The following is a 20,017-nucleotide window of genomic DNA, read 5'->3' on the forward strand; positions in this document are numbered from 1 at the left end:
CCACAAAAGGGGCCGTGACCACGGTAACGCAGACGGGCTGTCCCGACAAGGAGAGGTCGCGGACGGGCGCACGGGGGAACACCGGAGTGTGCTGCCCCCTAGCGCCCTCAAAAGGGGGGAGGTGTGAGGCAAATCCCGGGATATGAAGATGAATTATGACTCCAGTCATAATCCCTCATCACTCCCTGGCAGTGCCCCCTCCCTTCTTGTTCTCAGTGTTCCACTTACACCTCCATGGCCATGTCCTGTGATATGGAGATGAGGTGGTGTGGGAACAATGGACACAGGATGACTCCCTGCCGTCACCCTGTAGTAGGAGCTGCTATCTAATTAGCAAGGCTCTGGAAGTAGCCAGACAGAACGACTCCAGTAAAAAATGGTTCATATCTCGCAAGCCATATTTCCGATAAATATGGCAACCATAAAAATGGTGTCTCCGCATGCGGACGATGCCGGCACACCCTTTTTATGGGAGCAGGACATTGGGAAATGCCCCAGGCGTGATATCAGCCAATGGGGAACTGGCAGACAGGTCATGAGTCCCCTCGTTCTGTAGCTAAATTCATAACTGTCACAATGAGAGCATTGGCGTCCGCCTACGACGCTCCCAGGCAAAGTTATGGCCCATATTCCATGTTGTGGATTTTGTCCATAACTCCAGCCAGGGGTGGAGCAGTGCTCCCTCTGAGGTCACGAAGGTAGGAGGGGACCTGGATCTGCCCAGGTTGATAACCCTACTTCGGCCATTTTCCAGGGTTCTTTCGCTGGGGGTCACGTGTAGGAAACATCTGTGGGAGTTCCTGGAAACCTGGTCTACAGCGCCCCCCTGTGGCCAGACGCAACAAGGTAACTGCTGGAACTGTGTATGCCTGTTTGTAACCCATGCTTTGATTGTAACTGTACTCTGACATATGTATATTCTGTAGATTCCCTATTGTATATATTGTAGTTTCTAGTGTGCTTTAGGCTGATTAAATTATATAATTAATCTTGGGCTGTTCGGTTATCTCGATCTTGAATCCCACGTCTGTGTGTTCGGCTAATAGTTACCGTAAATCGGTTGGTGGCAGCGAATTGTGCCAAGGATTATTGTGGGGAGGCCAGTGAGATTCGGGGAGATTTTATATATTCCGCCCGCGGAGGTCGGGGGAATATATACCTTACTCTCACCGGGGACCCTTCAATAATCGGCATAAGTAGTATAGCGGCCTCCTTGCTTATGGTCGGGCAATTCCATAATTGGCCTGACTATAAGAGGGGCGCTAGAGAGCGCGTCACGTGCTCTGTCTGTCGGTCGGGAGGTATAAAGGAGGGGTGACCCCCACTTGTTACCCCCCGATTGTGACGTACTGGTAGCCAGCGCGGGGGATTTCTGAGTGACCCCCCCGGTGGTTTGTGACACACCAGGCATGTCCTGACTATACCATTAGACACCAGGCATGTCCTGACTATACCACTAGACACCAGGCATGTCCTGACTATACCACTAGACACCAGGGATGTCCTGACTATACCACTAGACACCAGGGATGTCCTGACTATACCACTAGACACCAGGCATGTCCTGACTATACCATTAGACACCAGGCATGTCCTGACTATACCACTAGACACCAGGCATGTCCTGACTATACCACTAGACACCAGGCATGTCCTAAATATACCACTAGACACCAGGCATGTCCTGACTATACCATTAGACACCAGGCATGTCCTGACTATACCACTAGACACCAGGGATAGTATTAACTTCCAAGACAACCAGGGATGTAATTTATTTAGCCCCACATACCCCAGACATGTATTGATTATACCCATAGACACCAGGCATGCACATCTATACATTACTTCCCTAGACACCAGGGACGATATTTATTCACCCCCTTGCCTCAAGGTATGTATTGAATATATCCCTAGACACCACACGTTAGTTATTAACCTTCTAGACACCAGTCATGCTAGTTTTTAACCCCCTAGACACCAGGGACACTATTTATTCAGCCCCATCCCTCAAGGTATGTATTGAATATGTCCCTAGATACCAGCCAAGTTAGATATTAAACCCCCAGACACAAGTCATGCTAGTTCTTAACACCCTAGACATCAGGGACGCTATTTATTTGCCTCCTTAACTCAAGGTATGTATTGAATATATCCCTAGACAGCAGCCATGTTCGTTATTAACTGCTGCATACCAGTCTTGCTAGTTCTTAAGTGCCTATATACAAGTCATGGCCGTTAATAACCCCTTAGACACTAGTCAATTCCCTAGACACCAGTCGTGTTAGTTTATTAACCCCCTAGCCGCCAGGGACACTTTTTAAGCCAGTAGCCACCATGACTGTCATTTATTAACCCAATGAGCACAAGCAATGCTATCTGACCACTGTGCGCGGTCCTCATACTCACCGTATGGTTATTTAACATGAATTGTACCGCACTGAGCTTCACCAGCTTCCTTACGCTGCTGTATGTGCGAGGGGTTAAGGACAAAAACAACAAAAATACGACAAAATGCTCTCCTCCTGTACCGAGGGTAACGTCTGTAGCCTGATCTGCGGGGTCCATAATGTACAGATATAGAGGTCATATCTAGCTATGGTGACAGGCTGCTGCCCCCCCACCCACCCCCCACAAAATTAACTGTAAGACACAGTGATGTGAATTATCCTAGAGAACAGAAAACGTCACTTATTCCTTTGCACAATCCTCCTCTACAGCCTTCAGATCCCGCGCCCCCCCATAGTGAAGGATATCCTATAGACAGGTCATTCAGCAGCTGCAGAGTCTTGGAGGTGATGGGCTCACAGCGACCCCAGTACTTGAGATTGGTGATACTGCGGGGGAAAAGCAAGGAGACTGGTTACTGATCTCTTCTTGGTGAAAGACTATATCCCAATTACATAGAAGTGGACTCACATTTTGCCGATAAAAATGCTCAGCACCATAGTCTCATCATTCAGACCCAAAACGTCCGAAAGACGCCGATAAAGCTGCAAGAGAGAAGGACGAGAATGAGCCAGAGGATGCGGGAAATAATGTGTACATTCTCCATATGAATCATCCACTGATTTGTATTAATGAGGCAAAAGGTAAAGGCAATATATACAGACGCATTCATTACAGTCTCTGTATCTGCTGGTAATCAAACCTGAATGGCGGGGAACGCCCTCTCAGGAATGAGCGAGGAATTCCCCCTCATATATAGGGGCACACTCTCGCCGCTTACCTTGGATGACTTTTGCACTTGATCCCCGATGTATATTTTCCTGAATTGCTCAAAGAAGCTCAGCATGGACAGCTCCAGCTTCTCGTTACCGGCCTGGGCGAGACGCGAGTCCGTGAGGTTCATGAGTTGCAGCACACTGTGGAGAAGAACAGATTGGCTTACACTAAGTGACGCCGCTCGTGCTAAATAATCATTCTCCCCATTTATTAATAATATCGGGAACAGGGAACCGGCAGCCAGATTAGTGCAAGATATGGCGGTATACTGGTGGACTTATCAATGCATTTTGCACTCCAAGGCTCCTCTTCTTTCCACCTGGCGCTGATGAATGACAGTGGAGACACAACCCCTGCTGCCGAACGTCTCCCCTGCCGCCGAACGTCTCCCCTGCCGCCGAACGTCTCCCCTGCCGCCGAACGTCAACGCTGCCGCCGAACGTCAACGCTGCCGCCGAACGTCAACGCTGCCGCCGAACGTCAACGCTGCCGCCGAACGTCAACGCTGCCGCCGAACGTCAACGCTGCCGCCGAACGTCAACGCTGCCGACCGAACGTCAACTCTGCCCCTGTCCAAAATCTTGCCCATGAGCCCCTCATCTTTTAGGCAGAATATGATCAGCATGAGACGATGTGTTGGCTAAGAGAGGAGCAGTGCATGTGTAAAATTTTGGCCAGGTGCAGAGGTGAATAAACGCACCAGAGACTCTGTCTCCACTGTAAATCAAGCTGGGTTTGGGTGATGGAGGGACAGGGCACTGATAACCCCATCAATACACTTGTAGTCTTATTGCATGTGGTTAAAATGAACAGAAGTGTTGCATAGTATGTTAATTGCTGACCTCTCAAAAAACAGAAGCAAAAAGTGAAATTGTATTCTGCATGTCAATACTGGATCTTCCCCATAGTGCAGTGGATAAGTGGTCATACATGGTGCTTATTAACCCCCTTACGACTAAGGATGTACCGGTATGTCCTTGGTCGTTTCCCTGACTTTGATGCGAGCTCACGCGCTGAGCCCGCACCTTTCCCTGCACATGTCAGCTCCGATCCACCAGCACCTGTTAACTAGTCAGTCAATGAAAAATAGCTCGGCACTTCTAGCCTTTTGTGGAGCGCTCTATATAAAGCAAAAATCCAGAAGGCACATTATTCACAACACAGTATATAGCACTGTTAGGTGACAATGTCAACCTAAGTTACGGTAAGCTTAAAAGACCACTCCATATATTAACTAGTTAGATTGCGCTGTGAAATTTGGACAGTGCAATCTAATACGTACCGGCGAGCATCAATCCCCACACCCATTGGCAGCCCCACAATCACGAGGTGCCAATGGGTTATCATGACAGCCGGGGGTCAGCTGATGACCCCTGTCGTTGTCATGATATATTTCCTGTGAATGCTGGCAGAGCGCCGACACTCACAGGAGATCAGCATTTCTGCTGTATAAAGGAATGCTGAAGCATCGCTCTGATCAGCAGAAGTGATCGGACACTGCAAACTTCAATTCAAGGAAACTAGTAAAAACAATAAAAAGATAAAAAAAAAAATCAAATAAAAAATAACTTCAAAATATGCAAAAAAAATAGAAAAAACAGTTTAAATCAGTCCCTTTTGTCCCATTGAAAATAAAAAAAAAAAAATACACATATTTGGTATCACCGAGTTCAGAAACGCCTGTTCTATCAAAATATAAACTAACTTAATCCAATCAGTAAGCAATGTAATGGAGAGAAAAAAATTAAATTAATTATTTTTTTGGCTATCCCAAAATTGCAAAAAAATACAATAGCAGGTGATCAAAACATCACATGTATCCCAACATGGTATAATTAAAAATGTCAGCTCAAGATGCAAAAAATAAGCCGTCACTGAGCCCCAGATCCCGAAAAATGCGAACGCTATGGGGCTCGGAAAATGTAAACAAATGCTCAATTTATTTATTTATTTTTTACTAAATTTAGAATTTTTTGTCACCACTTAAATATATAAAAAATAATAATAAAAAAACCCCAACAATATACATGTGTGATATCTGCGAACTCTTACCGACCTGGGGGCTCATACTGCCATCTCAGTTTTACCATATAGTGACCATGGTAAAGAAAAAAAAAAAAAAGAAGGGAATTTTGTTTACTTACCGTAAATTCCTTTTCTTCTAGCTCCAATTGGGAGACCCAGACAATTGGGTGTATAGCTACTGCCTCCGGAGGCCGCACAAAGTACTACACTTAAAAGTGTAAGGCCCCTCCCCTTCTGGCTATACACCCCCCGTGGGAGCACGGGTCCCTCAGTTTTAGTGCAAAAGCAAGAAGGAGGAAAGCCAATAACTGTTTCAAAAACAAATTCAATCCGATAAACAATATCGGAGAACGTAACTTATCAACATGAACAACATGTGCACCCGAAAAACAAATACCCTAAGAAAAAACAGGGCGGGTGCTGGGTCTCCCAATTGGAGCTAGAAGAAAAGGAATTTACGGTAAGTAAACAAAATTCCCTTCTTCTTTTTCGCTCCTAATTGGGAGACCCAGACAATTGGGACGTCCAAAAGCAGTCCCTGGGTGGGTAAAAGAATACCTCGTGATCGGGCTGTCAGGCAGCCCTTTCTTACAGGTGGGCCACCGCCGCCTGCAGGACTTGTCTACCTAGGCTGGCATCCGCCGAAGCGTAGGTATGCACCTGATAATGCTTGGTAAAAGTGTGCAGACTCGACCAGGTAGCCGCCTGGCACACCTGCTGAGCCGTAGCCTGATGCCGTAATGCCCAGGACGCACCCACGGCTCTGGTAGAATGGGCCTTCAGTCCAGAAGGAGTCGGAAGCCCAGCAGAACGGTAGGCGTGAAGAATTGGTTCCTTGATCCACCGCGCAAGGGTGGATTTGGAAGCTTGCGACCCTTTATGCTGACCAGCGACCAGGATAAAGAGTGCATCCGAACGGCGCAGAGGCACCGTGCGGGAAATGTAGATCCTGAGGGCTCTCACCAGGTCCAACAGATGCAAACCCTTTTCAAATTGGTGAACTGGATGCGGACACAAAGATGGTAAAGTGATATCCTGATTGAGATGAAAGGAAGATACCACCTTGGGAAGAAACTCTGGAATTGGACGCAGTACTACCTTGTCTTGGTGAAACACCAGGAAGGGAGATTTGCAAGATAACGCCGCCAGCTCTGACACTCTCCGAAGAGACGTGACCGCCACCAGAAAAGCCACTTTCTGTGAAAGCCGAGAAAAGGAAATCTCCTTCATAGGCTCGAAAGGTGGCTTCTGGAGAGCAATTAGAACCTTGTTCAGATCCCAGGGTTCCAATGGCCGCTTGTAAGGGGGAACGATATGACAAACCCCTTGCAGGAACGTGCGTACCTTAGGAAGTCGCGCCAGGCGCTTCTGAAAGAATACGGATAGCGCAGAGACTTGTCCTTTAAGGGAGCTAAGCGACAAACCTTTTTCCAACCCAGACTGCAGGAAGGAAAGAAAAATAGGCAATGCAAATGGCCAGGGAGAAACTCCCTGAGCAGAGCACCAAGATAAGAATATCTTCCACGTTCTGTGGTAGATCTTGGCGGAGGATGGTTTCCTAGCCTGTCTCATGGTGGCAACAACATCATGAGATAAACCTGAGGTCCCTAGGATCCAGGACTCAATGGCCACACAGTCAGGTTCAGGGCCGCAGAATTCAGATGGAAAAACGGCCCTTGAGACAGCAAGTCTGGACGGCCTGGTAGCGCCCACGGTTGTCCTACCGTGAGATGCCACAGATCCGGGTACCACGACCTCCTTGGCCAGTCTGGAGCGACGAGAATGGCGCAACGGCAGTCGGACCTGATTTTGCGGAGCACTCTGGGCAACAATACCAGAGGTGGGAACACATAAGGTAGTCGGAACTGCGACCAATCCTGAACTAAGGCGTCTGCCGCCAGAGCTCGGTGATCGTGAGACCGTGCCATGAAAACCGGGACCTTGTTGTTGTGCCGTGACGCCATCAGGTCGACGTCCGGCATCCCCCAGCGGCTGTTTTCCACCCACGTCAGAATCCGCCGGACTTCTTGAAAGGCTTGCCGACTGCGTGTTCCCCCTTGGTGGTTGATGTACGCCACCGCTGTGGAATTGTCCGACTGAATCCGGATCTGCTTGCCCTCCAGCCACTGTTGGAAGGCTCGCAGAGCAAGATAGACTGCTCTGATTTCCAGAACATTGATCTGAAGGGTGGACTCTCTCTGAGTCCACGTACCCTGAGCCCTGTGGTGAAGAAACACTGCTCCCCACCCTGATAGGCTCGCATCTGTCGTGACCACCGCCCAGGATGGGGGTAGGAACGACTTTCCTTTTGACAATGAGGTGGGAAGAAGCCACCATCGGAGAGAGTCCTTGGCTGCCTGAGAGAGGGAGACATCCCTGTCGAGGGACGTCGACTTCCCGTCCCATTGGCGGAGAATGTCCCATTGTAGAGGGCGCAGATGAAACTGCGCGAAAGGGACTGCTTCCATTGCTGCCACCATCTTCCCTAGGAAATGCATGAGGCGCCTCAAGGAGTGGGACTGGTTCTGCAGGAGAGATTGCACCCCTGTCTGCAGAGAGCACTGCTTGTCCAGTGGAAGCTTCACTATCGCTGAGAGAGTATGAAACTCCATGCCAAGATATGTTAGTGATTGGGTCTGGGTTAGATTTGACTTTGAAAAGTTGATAATCCACCCGAAACTCTGGAGAGTCTTCAGTGCCACGTCCAGACTGTGTTGGCATGCCTCTTGAGAGGGTGCCTTTATAAGTAGATCGTCCAAATACGGGATCACGGAGTGACCCTGCGAGTGCAGGACAGCTACTACTGCTGCCATGACCTTGGTGAAGACCCGAGGGGCTGTTGCCAGCCCGAAAGGTAACGCTACGAACTGCAGGTGTTCGCTTTCTATAACGAAGCGTAGAAAACGCTGATGCTCTGGCGCAATCGGCACGTGAAGATAAGCATCTTTGATGTCTATTGATGCTAAGAAATCTCCTTGAGACATTGAGGCTATGACGGAGCGTAGAGATTCCATCCGGAACCTCCTGGTTTTTACGTGTTTGTTGAGCAACTTTAGATCCAGGACGGGCCGAAAGGACCCGTCCTTCTTTGGCACCACAAACAGATTGGAGTAAAAACCGTGACCTTGTTCCTGAAGAGGAACGGAAGTCACCACTCCTTCCGCCTTTAGAGCGGCCACCGCCTGCAGCAGAGCATCGGCTCGGTCGGGCGGTGGGGAAGTTCTGAAGAAACGAGTTGGAGGACGAGAGCTGAACTCTATCCTGTACCCGTGAGACAGAATGTCCCTCACCCAACGGTCTTTGACCTGTGACAGCCAAATGTCGCCAAAGCGGGAGAGCCTGCCACCGACCGAGGATGCAGAGAGAGGAGGCTGAAAGTCATGAGGAAGCCGTCTTGGTAACGGTTCTTCCTGCTGTCTTTTTCGGGCGTGACTGAGTCCGCCAAGAATCTGAGCCTCTCTGATCCCTTTGAGTCCTTTTGGACGAGGAGAATTGGGACCTGCCTGAGCCTCGAAAGGACCGAAAACCAGACTGACCCCTCCTTTGTTGGGGCTTGTTTTGTCTGTGTTGAGGTAAGGATGAGTCCTTACCCTTGGAGTGTTTAATGATTTCATCCAAACGCTCCCCAAACAATCGGTCACGAGAAAAAGGCAAACTGGTTAAGCACTTCTTGGAAGCAGAATCTGCCTTCCATTCTCTCAACCACAGGGCTCTGCGCAAAACCACGGAGTTGGCTGACGCCACCGCCGTACGGCTCGTAGAGTCCAGGACAGCATTATTCGCGTAAGACGCGAATGCAGACATTTGAGAGGTCAATGGTGCCACCTGCGGGGCAGATGTACGTGTGACCGAGTCGACTTGTATAAGCCCAGCTGAAATGGCTTGGAGTGCCCATACGGCTGCAAAAGCTGGCACCAACGACGCTCCAATAGCTTCATAGATGGATTTCAGCCAGAGCTCCATCTGCCTGTCAGTGGCATCTTTAAGTGCCGCTCCATCTTCTACTGCAACTAAAGATCTAGCTGCAAGCCTGGAGATTGGAGGGTCCACCTTGGGACACTGGGTCCAACCCTTGACCACGTCAGGGGGAAAAGGATAGCGTGTATCTTTAAGCCGTTTAGAAAACCGCTTCTCAGGATAAGCGTGGTGTTTCTGGATTGCATCTCTAAAGTCAGAGTGGTCCAGAAAAGTGCTTAATTTACGCTTGGGATATCTGAAATGGAATTTCTCCTGCTGTGAAGCTGCCTCCTCCGCAGGAGGAGCTGGCGGGGAAATATCTAACATCCTATTGATGGACGCTATAAGATCATTCACTATGGCGTCACCATCCGGTGTATCCAGATTGAGAGCGGTCCCAGGATCAGAATCTTGATCAGTTACATCCGCCTCATCACCCATAGATTCGTCCCGCTGGGATCCTGACCAGTGAGACGAAGTTGAGGGCCCCTCATAACGAGCCCGCTTAGGTTGTCTGGGACTGTTGTCTGAGTCAGAATCGTCACCCTGGGGTGCATGTGACACCCCCGGAGCTTGGAAGTGTTCCAGCTGAGGGGGACCAGGGAGCAATGATGCCACAGTGTCCATGGTCTGAGTTACTGGTCTAGACTGCAATGTTTCAAGAATCTTTGACATGGTCATAGACAATCTGTCAGCAAAAGCTGCAAACTCCGTTCCTGTCACCTGGACAGCATTCACAGGTGGTACACTCTGGGTCACGTCCAGCAGAGGCCCCGGCTGTGCAAGTTGCACAGGGGCCGAGCACTGCACACAATGGGGGTCAGTGGAACCTGCCGGTAGAGCAGCCCCACATGCGGTACAGGCAGCATATAATGTCTGTGCCTTGACACCCTTGCGTTTTGCGGACGACATGCTGTTGCCTCCTTGTAATCTAGGAGGGTATATAGCCGAGAATCACCAGCGACCGTACAGTGAAAAGTATTTGCAAACACAAAATACTCAGTATACAAACGGCACAAGTGGGGGTGAGCCCTTGAGGGCTGCTTACCGCCCGCTGAACAGCGGGTATGAGGCCGTAGAATCCCGTGTCTGGGTCTCCCCGTCTCCCCTCTGCAGCTCAGCGTGCAGGCAGGAATGGCTGCCGGCGTTCTGTGAAGAGGGGCGGACCGTGGGCGTGCCACAAACAAAGTGCGGGAAACTGCGTCCTACTGTGCCTGGTGTGAGGGCTGGAGTACGTAAAAAAGACTCCAGCCCTCAGCGCTGATGCTCTGTACAGCGTCCCGCCCTCCTCCTGACTGGCAGGTGCGGAGGCGGGAACGAACGAACTAGGCCGCAAAAGCCGGGGACTGTAGTAATAAGCGCGGCCGTGATATATGCACGGTCAGCGCGGAAGTCCCCGGCGCACCACAAGTCCCAGCCGCGTCGCAGTCCCAGCGGCCGGCGCGACCGTTCTCCCTGAGTCTACCCACTCAGCTAAGCTGAAGTGAGGAAATGGCACAAGCGCAGCAGCGCTGTTGTCCCCGGCGCACTAACACACCCAGCAATGCTGCGGTGTGCGCGCGTATGCACGGGGACACAGAGTACCTTGACGGAGCAGGGCCATGTCCCTGACGATACTCAGCTCCATATCCAGCGGCTTCTCCAGGGGCTGCGGATGGAGCACGGTCTCAGTGCCTGGAGACTGGTAAAATCCCACTTCGCCCACAGCCCTAATGGGGATGGGGAAGGAATCAGCATGTGGGCTCCAGCCTCCGTACCCGCAATGGGTACCTCAACCTTAACAAGCACCACCGACAGAAAGTGGGGTGAGAAGGGAGCATGCTGGGGGCCCTGTATGGGCCCTCTTTTCTTCCATCCGACATAGTCAGCAGCTGCTGCTGACTAAATAGTGGAGCTATGCGTGCGTGTCTGACCTCCTTCGCACAAAGCAAAAACTGAGGGACCCGTGCTCCCACGGGGGGGTGTATAGCCAGAAGGGGAGGGGCCTTACACTTTTAAGTGTAGTACTTTGTGCGGCCTCCGGAGGCAGTAGCTATACACCCAATTGTCTGGGTCTCCCAATTAGGAGCGAAAAAGAAAAAGAAAAAAAGAACTTGTGGAATTGCACTTTTTTTTTTTTTTTACAATTTCACATCACAGCACTTTCACATTACAGGATTTTTTTTCCTGTTTTCCAGTACACTATATGGTAAAATGAATGGTGTCATTCAAAAGTACAAAAAAGCCCTCATATGGCTATATCGACAGAAAAATAAAAAAAAAAAACGTTGTAGCTCATAGAAGAAGGGGAGGAAAAAAAAACGAAAAACAGAAAATTGCCGATAAAAGTAATTAAAATGAACGGGCAAGCCTGTAATACATCCTGTCACGAACCACCAGGGAGGGTCACTCAGAAATCCCCCGTGCTGGCCACCAAAGTCACGATCGGGGGGTAACAAGTGGGGGTCACCCCTCCTTTATACCTCCCGACCGACAGACAGAGCACGTGACGCGCTTTCTAGCGCCCCTCTTATAGTCAGGCCAATTATGGAATTGCCCGACAATAAGCAAGGAGGCCGCTATACTACTTATGCCGATTATTGAAGGGTACCCGGTGAGAGTAGGGTATATATTCCCCCGACCTCCGCGGGCGGAATATATAAAATCTCCCCGAATCTCACTGGCCTCCCCACAATAATCCTTGGCACAACTCGCTGCCACCAACCGCTTCACGGTAACTATTAGCCGAACACACAGACGTGGGATTCAAGATCGAGATAACAGAACAGCCCAAGATTAATTATATAATTTAATCGGCCTAAGCCACACTAGAAACTACAATATATACAATAGGGAATCTACAGAATATACATAGGTCAGAGTACAGTTACAATTAAAGCATGGTTTGCAAACAGGCATACACAGTTCCAGCAGTTACCTTGTGCGTCTGGCCACAGGGGGGGCGCCGTGGACCAGGTTTCCAGGATCACCCTCACAGGTCTTCCCTGACCAGACCCCCGAGCAAAAGAACACTGGAAAATGGCCACATTGGGGTTATCAACCTGGGCAAATCCAGGTCCCCTCCTACCTTAGTGACCTCACAGGGAAGCACTGCCACTCCCCCTGCATTGAGTCAGAGTAATATCCCAGAAGGGGCTATTACCCGTAACTCCGGACTGGGAGGTCCAATCGGGACGGTTCTGGTGTCATCAGATCCGCCCGGGTCCCCTCTGCATTTTGAGTGCAAGCACGACTCATTTACCGGACTCCTACTAGCAGTTCTCTATATCTCGCCGCCCCAGGGTGCCATATAGACTTCGACGATATGCACAGATTCGGCTCGAAGTCCCGATTCTAACGATGTAGAGGGTGTATGGCTGAGACGCACGGTAATATCATAACTGGGTATGATATTACGGAGCCAGCAGTATGCTCTCCTGCGGTGACTAGCTTCCTTTTGGTTTTGCTAGGTCACTGTCCACTTTCTTTGATGAGTGGACACAACTCCCAGGGGGTCTTCCTCTCTCTCTTGGTTTTAAAGGCCTGAGAGAACAAGCAATCTCCATATGAGAGGAGATGGCTGTTGGAGGTGTAAGTGGGACTTCACACCTTTCCAGATGCTGGGCATCTGAGAAGTACCTCAGTGTGTGAAGGGACAAGGGAGGGGGGTTGCCCTCAGGGGGTGATGAGAGAAATGATGACTGGACATCATCATTCCTCTTAATATCCCAGGATTTCCCTCACACCTCCCCCCTTTTGAGGGCGCTAGGGGGCAGCACACTCCGGTGTTCCCCCGTGCGCCCGTACGCGACCTCTCCTTGTCGGGACAGCCCGTCTGCGTTACCGTGGTCACGGCCCCTTTTGTGGCGAATGGTGAAGTTGTATTGCTGGAGCGCAAGGCTCCATCGCAACAACCGCCCATTCGTCCCAGAGACGGTGTGCAACCAGCTGAGGGGATTATGGTCCGTCTCCACGATGAAGTGGTGCCCGTATAGATAGGGTTGCAGACGCTGCAGGGCCCACACTATGGCCAGGCATTCCTTTTCCATCGTGGAATAGGCCACCTCCCTCGGTAACAGCTTCCTGCTCAGGTACAAGACTGGGTGCTCTTGGCTCGCACAGTCCACCTGGCTGAGCACCGCACAGAGGCTGAAATCACTGGCATCGGTCTGTACTACAAACGGCCGCGTGAAGTTGGCTGCCTGTAGCACGGGCGGGCTGGACAGGGCGTCCTTTAGGGCCCGGAAAGCTGCCTCGCAGTCCATTGTCCAATCGACTGCAGAGGGCAGCTTCTTCTTGGTGAGGTCCGTCAAGGGCTTTGCCAGGCTACTATAGCGTGGAACAAACCTCCTATAGTACCCGGCGGTCCCCAAGAAGGACATCACCTGCTTCTTGGTCCTGGGGGTGGGTCAGGATGCGATGGCCTCCACTTTCTCAGGCTCGGGCTTCAGAGTTCTCCCGCCTACCCGGTGACCGAGGTACTGGACCTCGCTCATGGCCAGCTGACACTTTCCCGGCTTGATGGTCAAACCTGCCTGGTGGATCCGCCTGAGCACCTGTGCTAGATGCTCTAGGTGGTCCTCCCAGGTGGGACTGAAGACGGCAATGTCATCCAGGTACGCGGCCGCGTACCCTTCAAGTCCCGTGAGCAGGGTGTTGACCATCCGCTGGAAAGTGGCAGGGGCATTCCTCATCCCGAATGGCATCACCGTGGACTCGTACAGTCCAAATGGGGTAATAAAGGCAGAGCGTTCCCTGGCCTTGCGAGTCAGGGGGATCTGCCAATATCCCCGGCTCAGATCCATGATGGTCAGGTACTGAGCCCCGGCCAACTGATCGAGCAGGTCATCGATGCGTGGCATTGGGTACGCATCGGCGACCGTGACAGCATTGAGCCCCCTGTAGTCCACGCAGAACCGAGTGGTTCGGTCCTTCTTAGGGACGAGGACTACAGGCGAGGCCCAAGCGCTGTTGGATGCCTGGATCACCCCCAGCTTCAGCATCTCGTCAATCTCCTGGCGCATGTGTTGCTGCACCTCCAGGGAGACCCGATATGCTGAACGCCGGATCGGGGGATGCTCCCCAGTGTCCACGTGATGGACAGCCAAGTCAGTCCTTCCGGGCTGGTTGGTAAACAACCCCCGGAAGGGGTGTAGGGTGGCCCACAGCTGGGACCGTTGGTCCTCCAAAAGCTGGTGGCCAACCTCCACATCCTCAATGGATCCGCCTGCCCTAACCTGGGCTAGCATATCCAAGAGGGTTTCCGCCTCTCCCTCCTCGGGCAGGTTGCACATGGGGAGCGCACACGCCTCCCGCTCATGATGTGCCTTCATCATGTTCACATGGAAGGACTTCCACCTTCCACGGGCAGGGTCCAGGGTGACCAGGTACGTTACAGGGTTGAGCTGCTGGTACACGAGGTATGGGCCTTCCCAGGCTGCCTGAAGCTTGTCCTGTGGTACGGGGACCAGTACCCACACCTTTTGACCCACTTGGTAGGTCCTCTCACAAGCGTTCTGGTCGTACCAACGCTTCTGATCGGCCTGGGCTTGAGCCATATTGTCGTGTACCAATTGCGTCAAGGCCTGCATTTTGTCCCGGAAGCGCATGACATACTCGATAACCGACACTCCAGGGGTGGCCAAATCCCCTTCCCAAGCCTCTTTCACCAGAGCCAGGGGGCCCCGCACACGTCGCCCGTACAGGAGCTCAAACGGTGAGAACCCCGTTGAGGTCTGTGGAACCTCCCGGTAAGCAAATAACAGGTATGGGAGATACCGCTCCCAGTCACGCCCGTGGGAGTCGACCAACATCTTAAGCATCTGCTTTAAGGTGCCATTGAACCGCTCGCACAGGCCATTAGTCTGTGGATGGTACGGGCTGGCCACCAGATGTTGCACCTGGACTTGCTTACAGAGGGCCTCCATCAGCTTCTCATGTACAGCACCATGGAATTAATGGTGCTCTATAAATAAATAATAATAATAAAAAATAATAATAATCAGCTGTGACATGAATTGGGTCCCCCGGTCAGTGAGCATTTCCTGGGGAAAACCCACTCGGGAGAAAATCTCCAGCAATGCGGTGGCCACCTTGTCAGCCCGAATGGACGACAAGGCCACTGCTTCAGGGTACCGGGTGGCATAGTCCACTACCGTCAGTATGAAGCGTTTCCCGGAGCTGCTGGGGATGGCCAGCGGGCCGACCAGATCCACAGCCACCCTCCGGAAAGGCTCATCGATGATGTGCAGAGATACCAGTGGGGCTTTGGGGTGTGGCCCCGCCTTCCCCACTCTCTGACAGATGTCACACGAACGGCAGTAGGCAGCCACATCGGCCCCCATTTTTGGCCAGTAGAAATGCTGGTTTAACCTGGCCTTGGTCTTAGCGATCCCTAGGTGTCCGGCCATCGGAATCTCATGTGCGATCCGCAACAACTCCATCCGGAACGGATAGGGTACCACCAACTGTCGGTCCCTGGGCCACGCCTCCGGTGAACCCTGCTGGACCGTGACCCGGTACAGCCGTCCTTGGTCCCAGACCACTCGCTCCGTGTCCGAGTCCGAGGGAGGCTGTGCCGCCTGCTCCTTAAGAGCTTTCAGGCTGTCGTCAGCTTCTAACGCTGCCTGAAACTCCTGACTAGATGTGGCCAGAATCGACGAGACTGTCACATCTTCAGTCAGTACTCCGGGACCTGTGTCCTGGCCTCCTCCTGACTCGGCTGCCACTTGGTCAGAAGGGGAAGAGCTACCGGACCTCCGGGAGGCCCCTTGGCTTCCAGCACGCCCATTGCGGGTGACAGCGGCCACGGCCGCTGCGACCGTGGGTCGTGCCTGCTCCTCCTCCGTTCCTGACCAAGTCGCCGGTTTAGGCAGACCTACCTGACTTCCTGGCACCACGGTTGTGGGGGAACCCTGCACCGAGATCTTACCTGGGAGCACTTCCGCTCCGGGACCGGCCCCAATCTCACCTGCCTGTTCCCCCCCTGCAGCAACAGAACCCCACTGTGAAATCTCTGGGGACCCCACATTTGCTGTGGTAGCCCCCACCCCACACACTGGTCCTCCCCCTGCAGCACCCTGCTCTCTGCTTATCCCTGCAGAGGGCAACAGATCCCAGCTCACTGGCTGATCACTTGTAGAGGCATTGTCACACCTTTCTCTGACCCCATCCCCTGTCACAGCTGCAGCTGTGTGTGTGTCTATGGTGTCTGTGCAAGCAGAAAAATCAGAGTTCACTCCCTCCTCCCTTACATCATTCATAGATAACACATTAACATTGTCCGGGGTCATGTCAGTACTGGCTGAAGGTTCAGCCCTTGGGGGGGGCCCAAACTGGGAGGTTATCTGCCCCAAATCTTTCCCAAGTAGCACGTTTGCAGGGATCCAATCAGTTACCCCCTCCTCCCTCACCCCTAGCCCTGCGCCCCAGTCCAAATAAAGGCCAGCAACGGGCAGCGCCGGGTCAATGCCTCCAATCCCGGAGACAGCGAGGGTTTTTCCAGGTACCAAGTCTTGGGGGGACACCATCTCAGGCCGCACCAGAGTCACCTCCGAGGCGCTGTCTCACAGTCCTATGGTCACACACCGGCCGACGGTGACAGGTTGGAAGCTGTCCAGGGACCTACCACCACCCCCACCCACACAATACACCTTGGGCGGCCCTTGGGACGGGGCCTTGGGACGCTGAGGGCACATGGCCTTGAAGTGTCCAGGTTGGTTGCACTGGTGGCACCGTCTTGGCTCTGCCACAGGCCTGGAGAGGGGAGTCGAGGGGGACACCCCCTGCGGTCTAGGGGCAGGTGGGGCAGTCGCAGAATTCATCTTACCCCCTCTCCAGGTGCTGTTGGTGGCTGCTCTCCTGGCCTCAGGAGCCCGATTGTTGGTGTAGTCATCGGCCAGGGCAGCTGTAGCCGTGGACCCCTTTGGCTTCTGGTCTCGGATGAACTGGCGGAGATCCTCAGGGCAGTTCCACAAGAGTTGCTCTGTGATGACCAAGTATAGGATCTCTGGTCCGGTGGAAAGCTGCAGGCCTTGGGTCCAGTGGTCGGCAGCTCGGGCAAGTGCCCGCCGGTGGTCAGCCCAGGAGTCCTTTGGTCCCTTCTGCAGGGTCCGGAACTTCTTGCGGTAGGACTCCGGAGTGAGGTTGTACTGTTGGATCAGGGCCCGCTTGATGGTGTCGTAGCCCTGATCTGCCTCAGTAGGCAAGTCCCCAAGGATTTCCAGGGCCTTACCCCTTAAACGGGGGGTCAGGTATTTGGTCCACTGGTCCTTGTCCAGATGGTGCTGCAGGCAAGTCCGTTCAAAAGCAGTCAGGAAAGAGTCCAAGTCTCCATCCTTCTCCAGCACTGGGAAGTCCTCAACACGGACCTTTGGAAGTTTGGTGTCTTGAAGGTCACGGGTGGCTGATGAGGGCCGGAGCTGAGCTAGCTGCAGCTGGTGGTCACGGTCTGCCTGTTGCTGTCGCTCCGCAGCCTCACGCTCTGCCCTTTGCTGTCGCTCCGCAGCTTCACGCTCTGCCCTTTGCTGTCGCTCCGCAGCTTCACGCTCTGCCTGTCGCTCTCGCTCCGCTGCCTCCTGCGCTGCCAGACGCCCATGCTCTGCCATGAGTATCTCGTAGGTACCCCGGTTTCCAGCTATAAGACTGGCCATAGCAGCTTGAAGGAGGGCCTCCGAACCTCTCAGGCCGGAGGGATTTGCAAGGGGTGATCTGCGGCACACTGCAGAGCCAGGTGATTCACTGTCCATTTCAGAGCGGAAGACTGGCATCTGGCTCGTTGAGGACCCTTGGGCGAGCTCCTCCTCATTTTGTCCAGCAGTGCCAGGTTGTGCGATGTCCTCTGCAGAGCTGTTCTCTGGCGTCGGGCTCCTGGAGGTCTCGTGGACAACCTCCTCATCGTCTCTGGCCTGACCCATTCCTTTGGCTTTGCTCCTGGTGCCATCAGCCATTGTTGCAGACTTTGGTCACTGACACAGAACTGACACCTGATGCCTCCACACACCGCACAGTATCTGCACTCTGACACTCTAGTGTTGGTCTGGTCTGAAGACCCCAGCAGCCACAGCTGCTGCAGGCAGTCTTTAGTGTCTGGGAGTATGGCTCTCACACTCACACACACTATTATCTCGATCCCACCGCTATGCCACCAATATGTCACGAACCACCAGGGAGGGTCACTCAGAAATCCCCCGTGCTGGCCACCAATGTCACGATCGGGGGGTAACAAGTGGGGGTCACCCCTCCTTTATACCTCCCGACCGACCGAGCACGTGACGCGCTTTCTAGCGCCCCTCTTATAGGTCAGGCCAATTATGGAATTGCCCGACAATAAGCAAGGAGGCCGCTATACTACTTATGCCGATTATTGAAGGGTACCCGGTGAGAGTAGGGTATATATTCCCCCGACCTCCGCGGGCGGAATATATAAAATCTCCCCGAATCTCACTGGCCTCCCCACAATAATCCTTGGCACAACTCGCTGCCACCAACCGCTTCACGGTAACTATTAGCCGAACACACAGACGTGGGATTCAAGATCGAGATAACAGAACAGCCCAAGATTAATTATATAATTTAATCGGCCTAAAGCACACTAGAAACTACAATGAAGGGAATTTTGTTTACTTACCGTAAATTCCTTTTCTTCTAGCTCCTATTGGGAGACCCAGACAATTGGGTGTATAGCTTCTGCCTCCGGAGGCCACACAAAGTATTACACTTTAAAAAGTGTAACCCCTCCCCTCTGCTATACACCCTCCCGTGCATCACGGGCTCCTCAGTTTTGGTGCAAAAGCAGGAAGAAGGAAACTTATAAATTGGTCTAAGGTAAATTCAATCTGAAGGATGTTCGGAGAACTGAAAACCATGAACCAAAAGAACAATTCAACATGAACAACATGTGTACACAAAAGAACAACAGCCCGAAGGGAACAGGGGCGGGTGCTGGGTCTCCCAATAGGAGCTAGAAGAAGAAGGGAATTTTGTTACTTACCGTAAATTCCTTTTCTTCTAGCTCCTATTGGGAGACCCAGACGATTGGGTGTATAGCACTGCCTCCGGAGGCCACACAAAGCAATTACACTAAAAAGTGTAAGGCCCCTCCCCTTCTGGCTATACACCCCCAGTGGGATCACTGGCTCACCAGTTTTAGTGCAAAAGCAAGAAGGAGGAAAGCCAATAACTGGTTTAAACAAATTCACTCCGAAGTAACGTCGGAGAACTGAAAACCATTCAACATGAACAACATGTGTACCCGAAAAACAACCAAAAATCCCGAAGGACAACAGGGCGGGTGCTGGGTCTCCCAATAGGAGCTAGAAGAAAAGGAATTTACGGTAAGTAACAAAATTCCCTTCTTCTTCGGCGCTCCATTGGGAGACCCAGACGATTGGGACGTCCAAAAGCTGTCCCTGGGTGGGTAAAGAAATACCTCATGTTAGAGCTGCAAAGACAGCCCTCCCCTACGGGGAGGCAACTGCCGCCTGCAGGACTCTTCTACCTAGGCTGGCGTCCGCCGAAGCATAGGTATGCACCTGATAATGTTTGGTGAAAGTGTGCAGACTCGACCAGGTAGCTGCCTGGCACACCTGTTGAGCCGTAGCCTGGTGTCGTAATGCCCAGGACGCACCCACGGCTCTGGTAGAATGGGCCTTCAGCCCTGATGGAACCGGAAGCCCAGCAGAACGGTAGGCTTCAAGAATTGGTTCTTTGATCCATCGAGCCAGGGTGGCTTTGGAAGCCTGCGACCCTTTGCGCTTACCAGCGACAAGGACAAAGAGTGCATCCGAGCGGCGCAGGGGCGCCGTGCGGGAAATGTAGATTCTGAGTGCTC

The 20,017-nt window shown here is 52.4% G+C and overlaps 1 protein-coding gene across 1 annotated transcript in view; it reads right to left on the minus strand.

Moving 5' to 3' along the window:
- The window catches only part of XPO7 (exportin 7), a 170,789-nt gene that overhangs the window by 65,076 nt on the left and 85,696 nt on the right, over window positions 1-20,017 (minus strand). Inside the window, 4 exon segments of the mRNA XM_075346454.1 lie at window positions 2,410-2,470; window positions 2,754-2,837; window positions 2,920-2,993; window positions 3,230-3,365. Of these exon segments, the coding sequence (XP_075202569.1) occupies window positions 2,410-2,470; window positions 2,754-2,837; window positions 2,920-2,993; window positions 3,230-3,365 (355 nt within the window).

Source organism: Anomaloglossus baeobatrachus, chromosome 4, assembly GCF_048569485.1.
Source record: "Anomaloglossus baeobatrachus isolate aAnoBae1 chromosome 4, aAnoBae1.hap1, whole genome shotgun sequence".
In the NCBI taxonomy this organism is placed as follows: Eukaryota; Metazoa; Chordata; class Amphibia; order Anura; family Aromobatidae; genus Anomaloglossus; species Anomaloglossus baeobatrachus.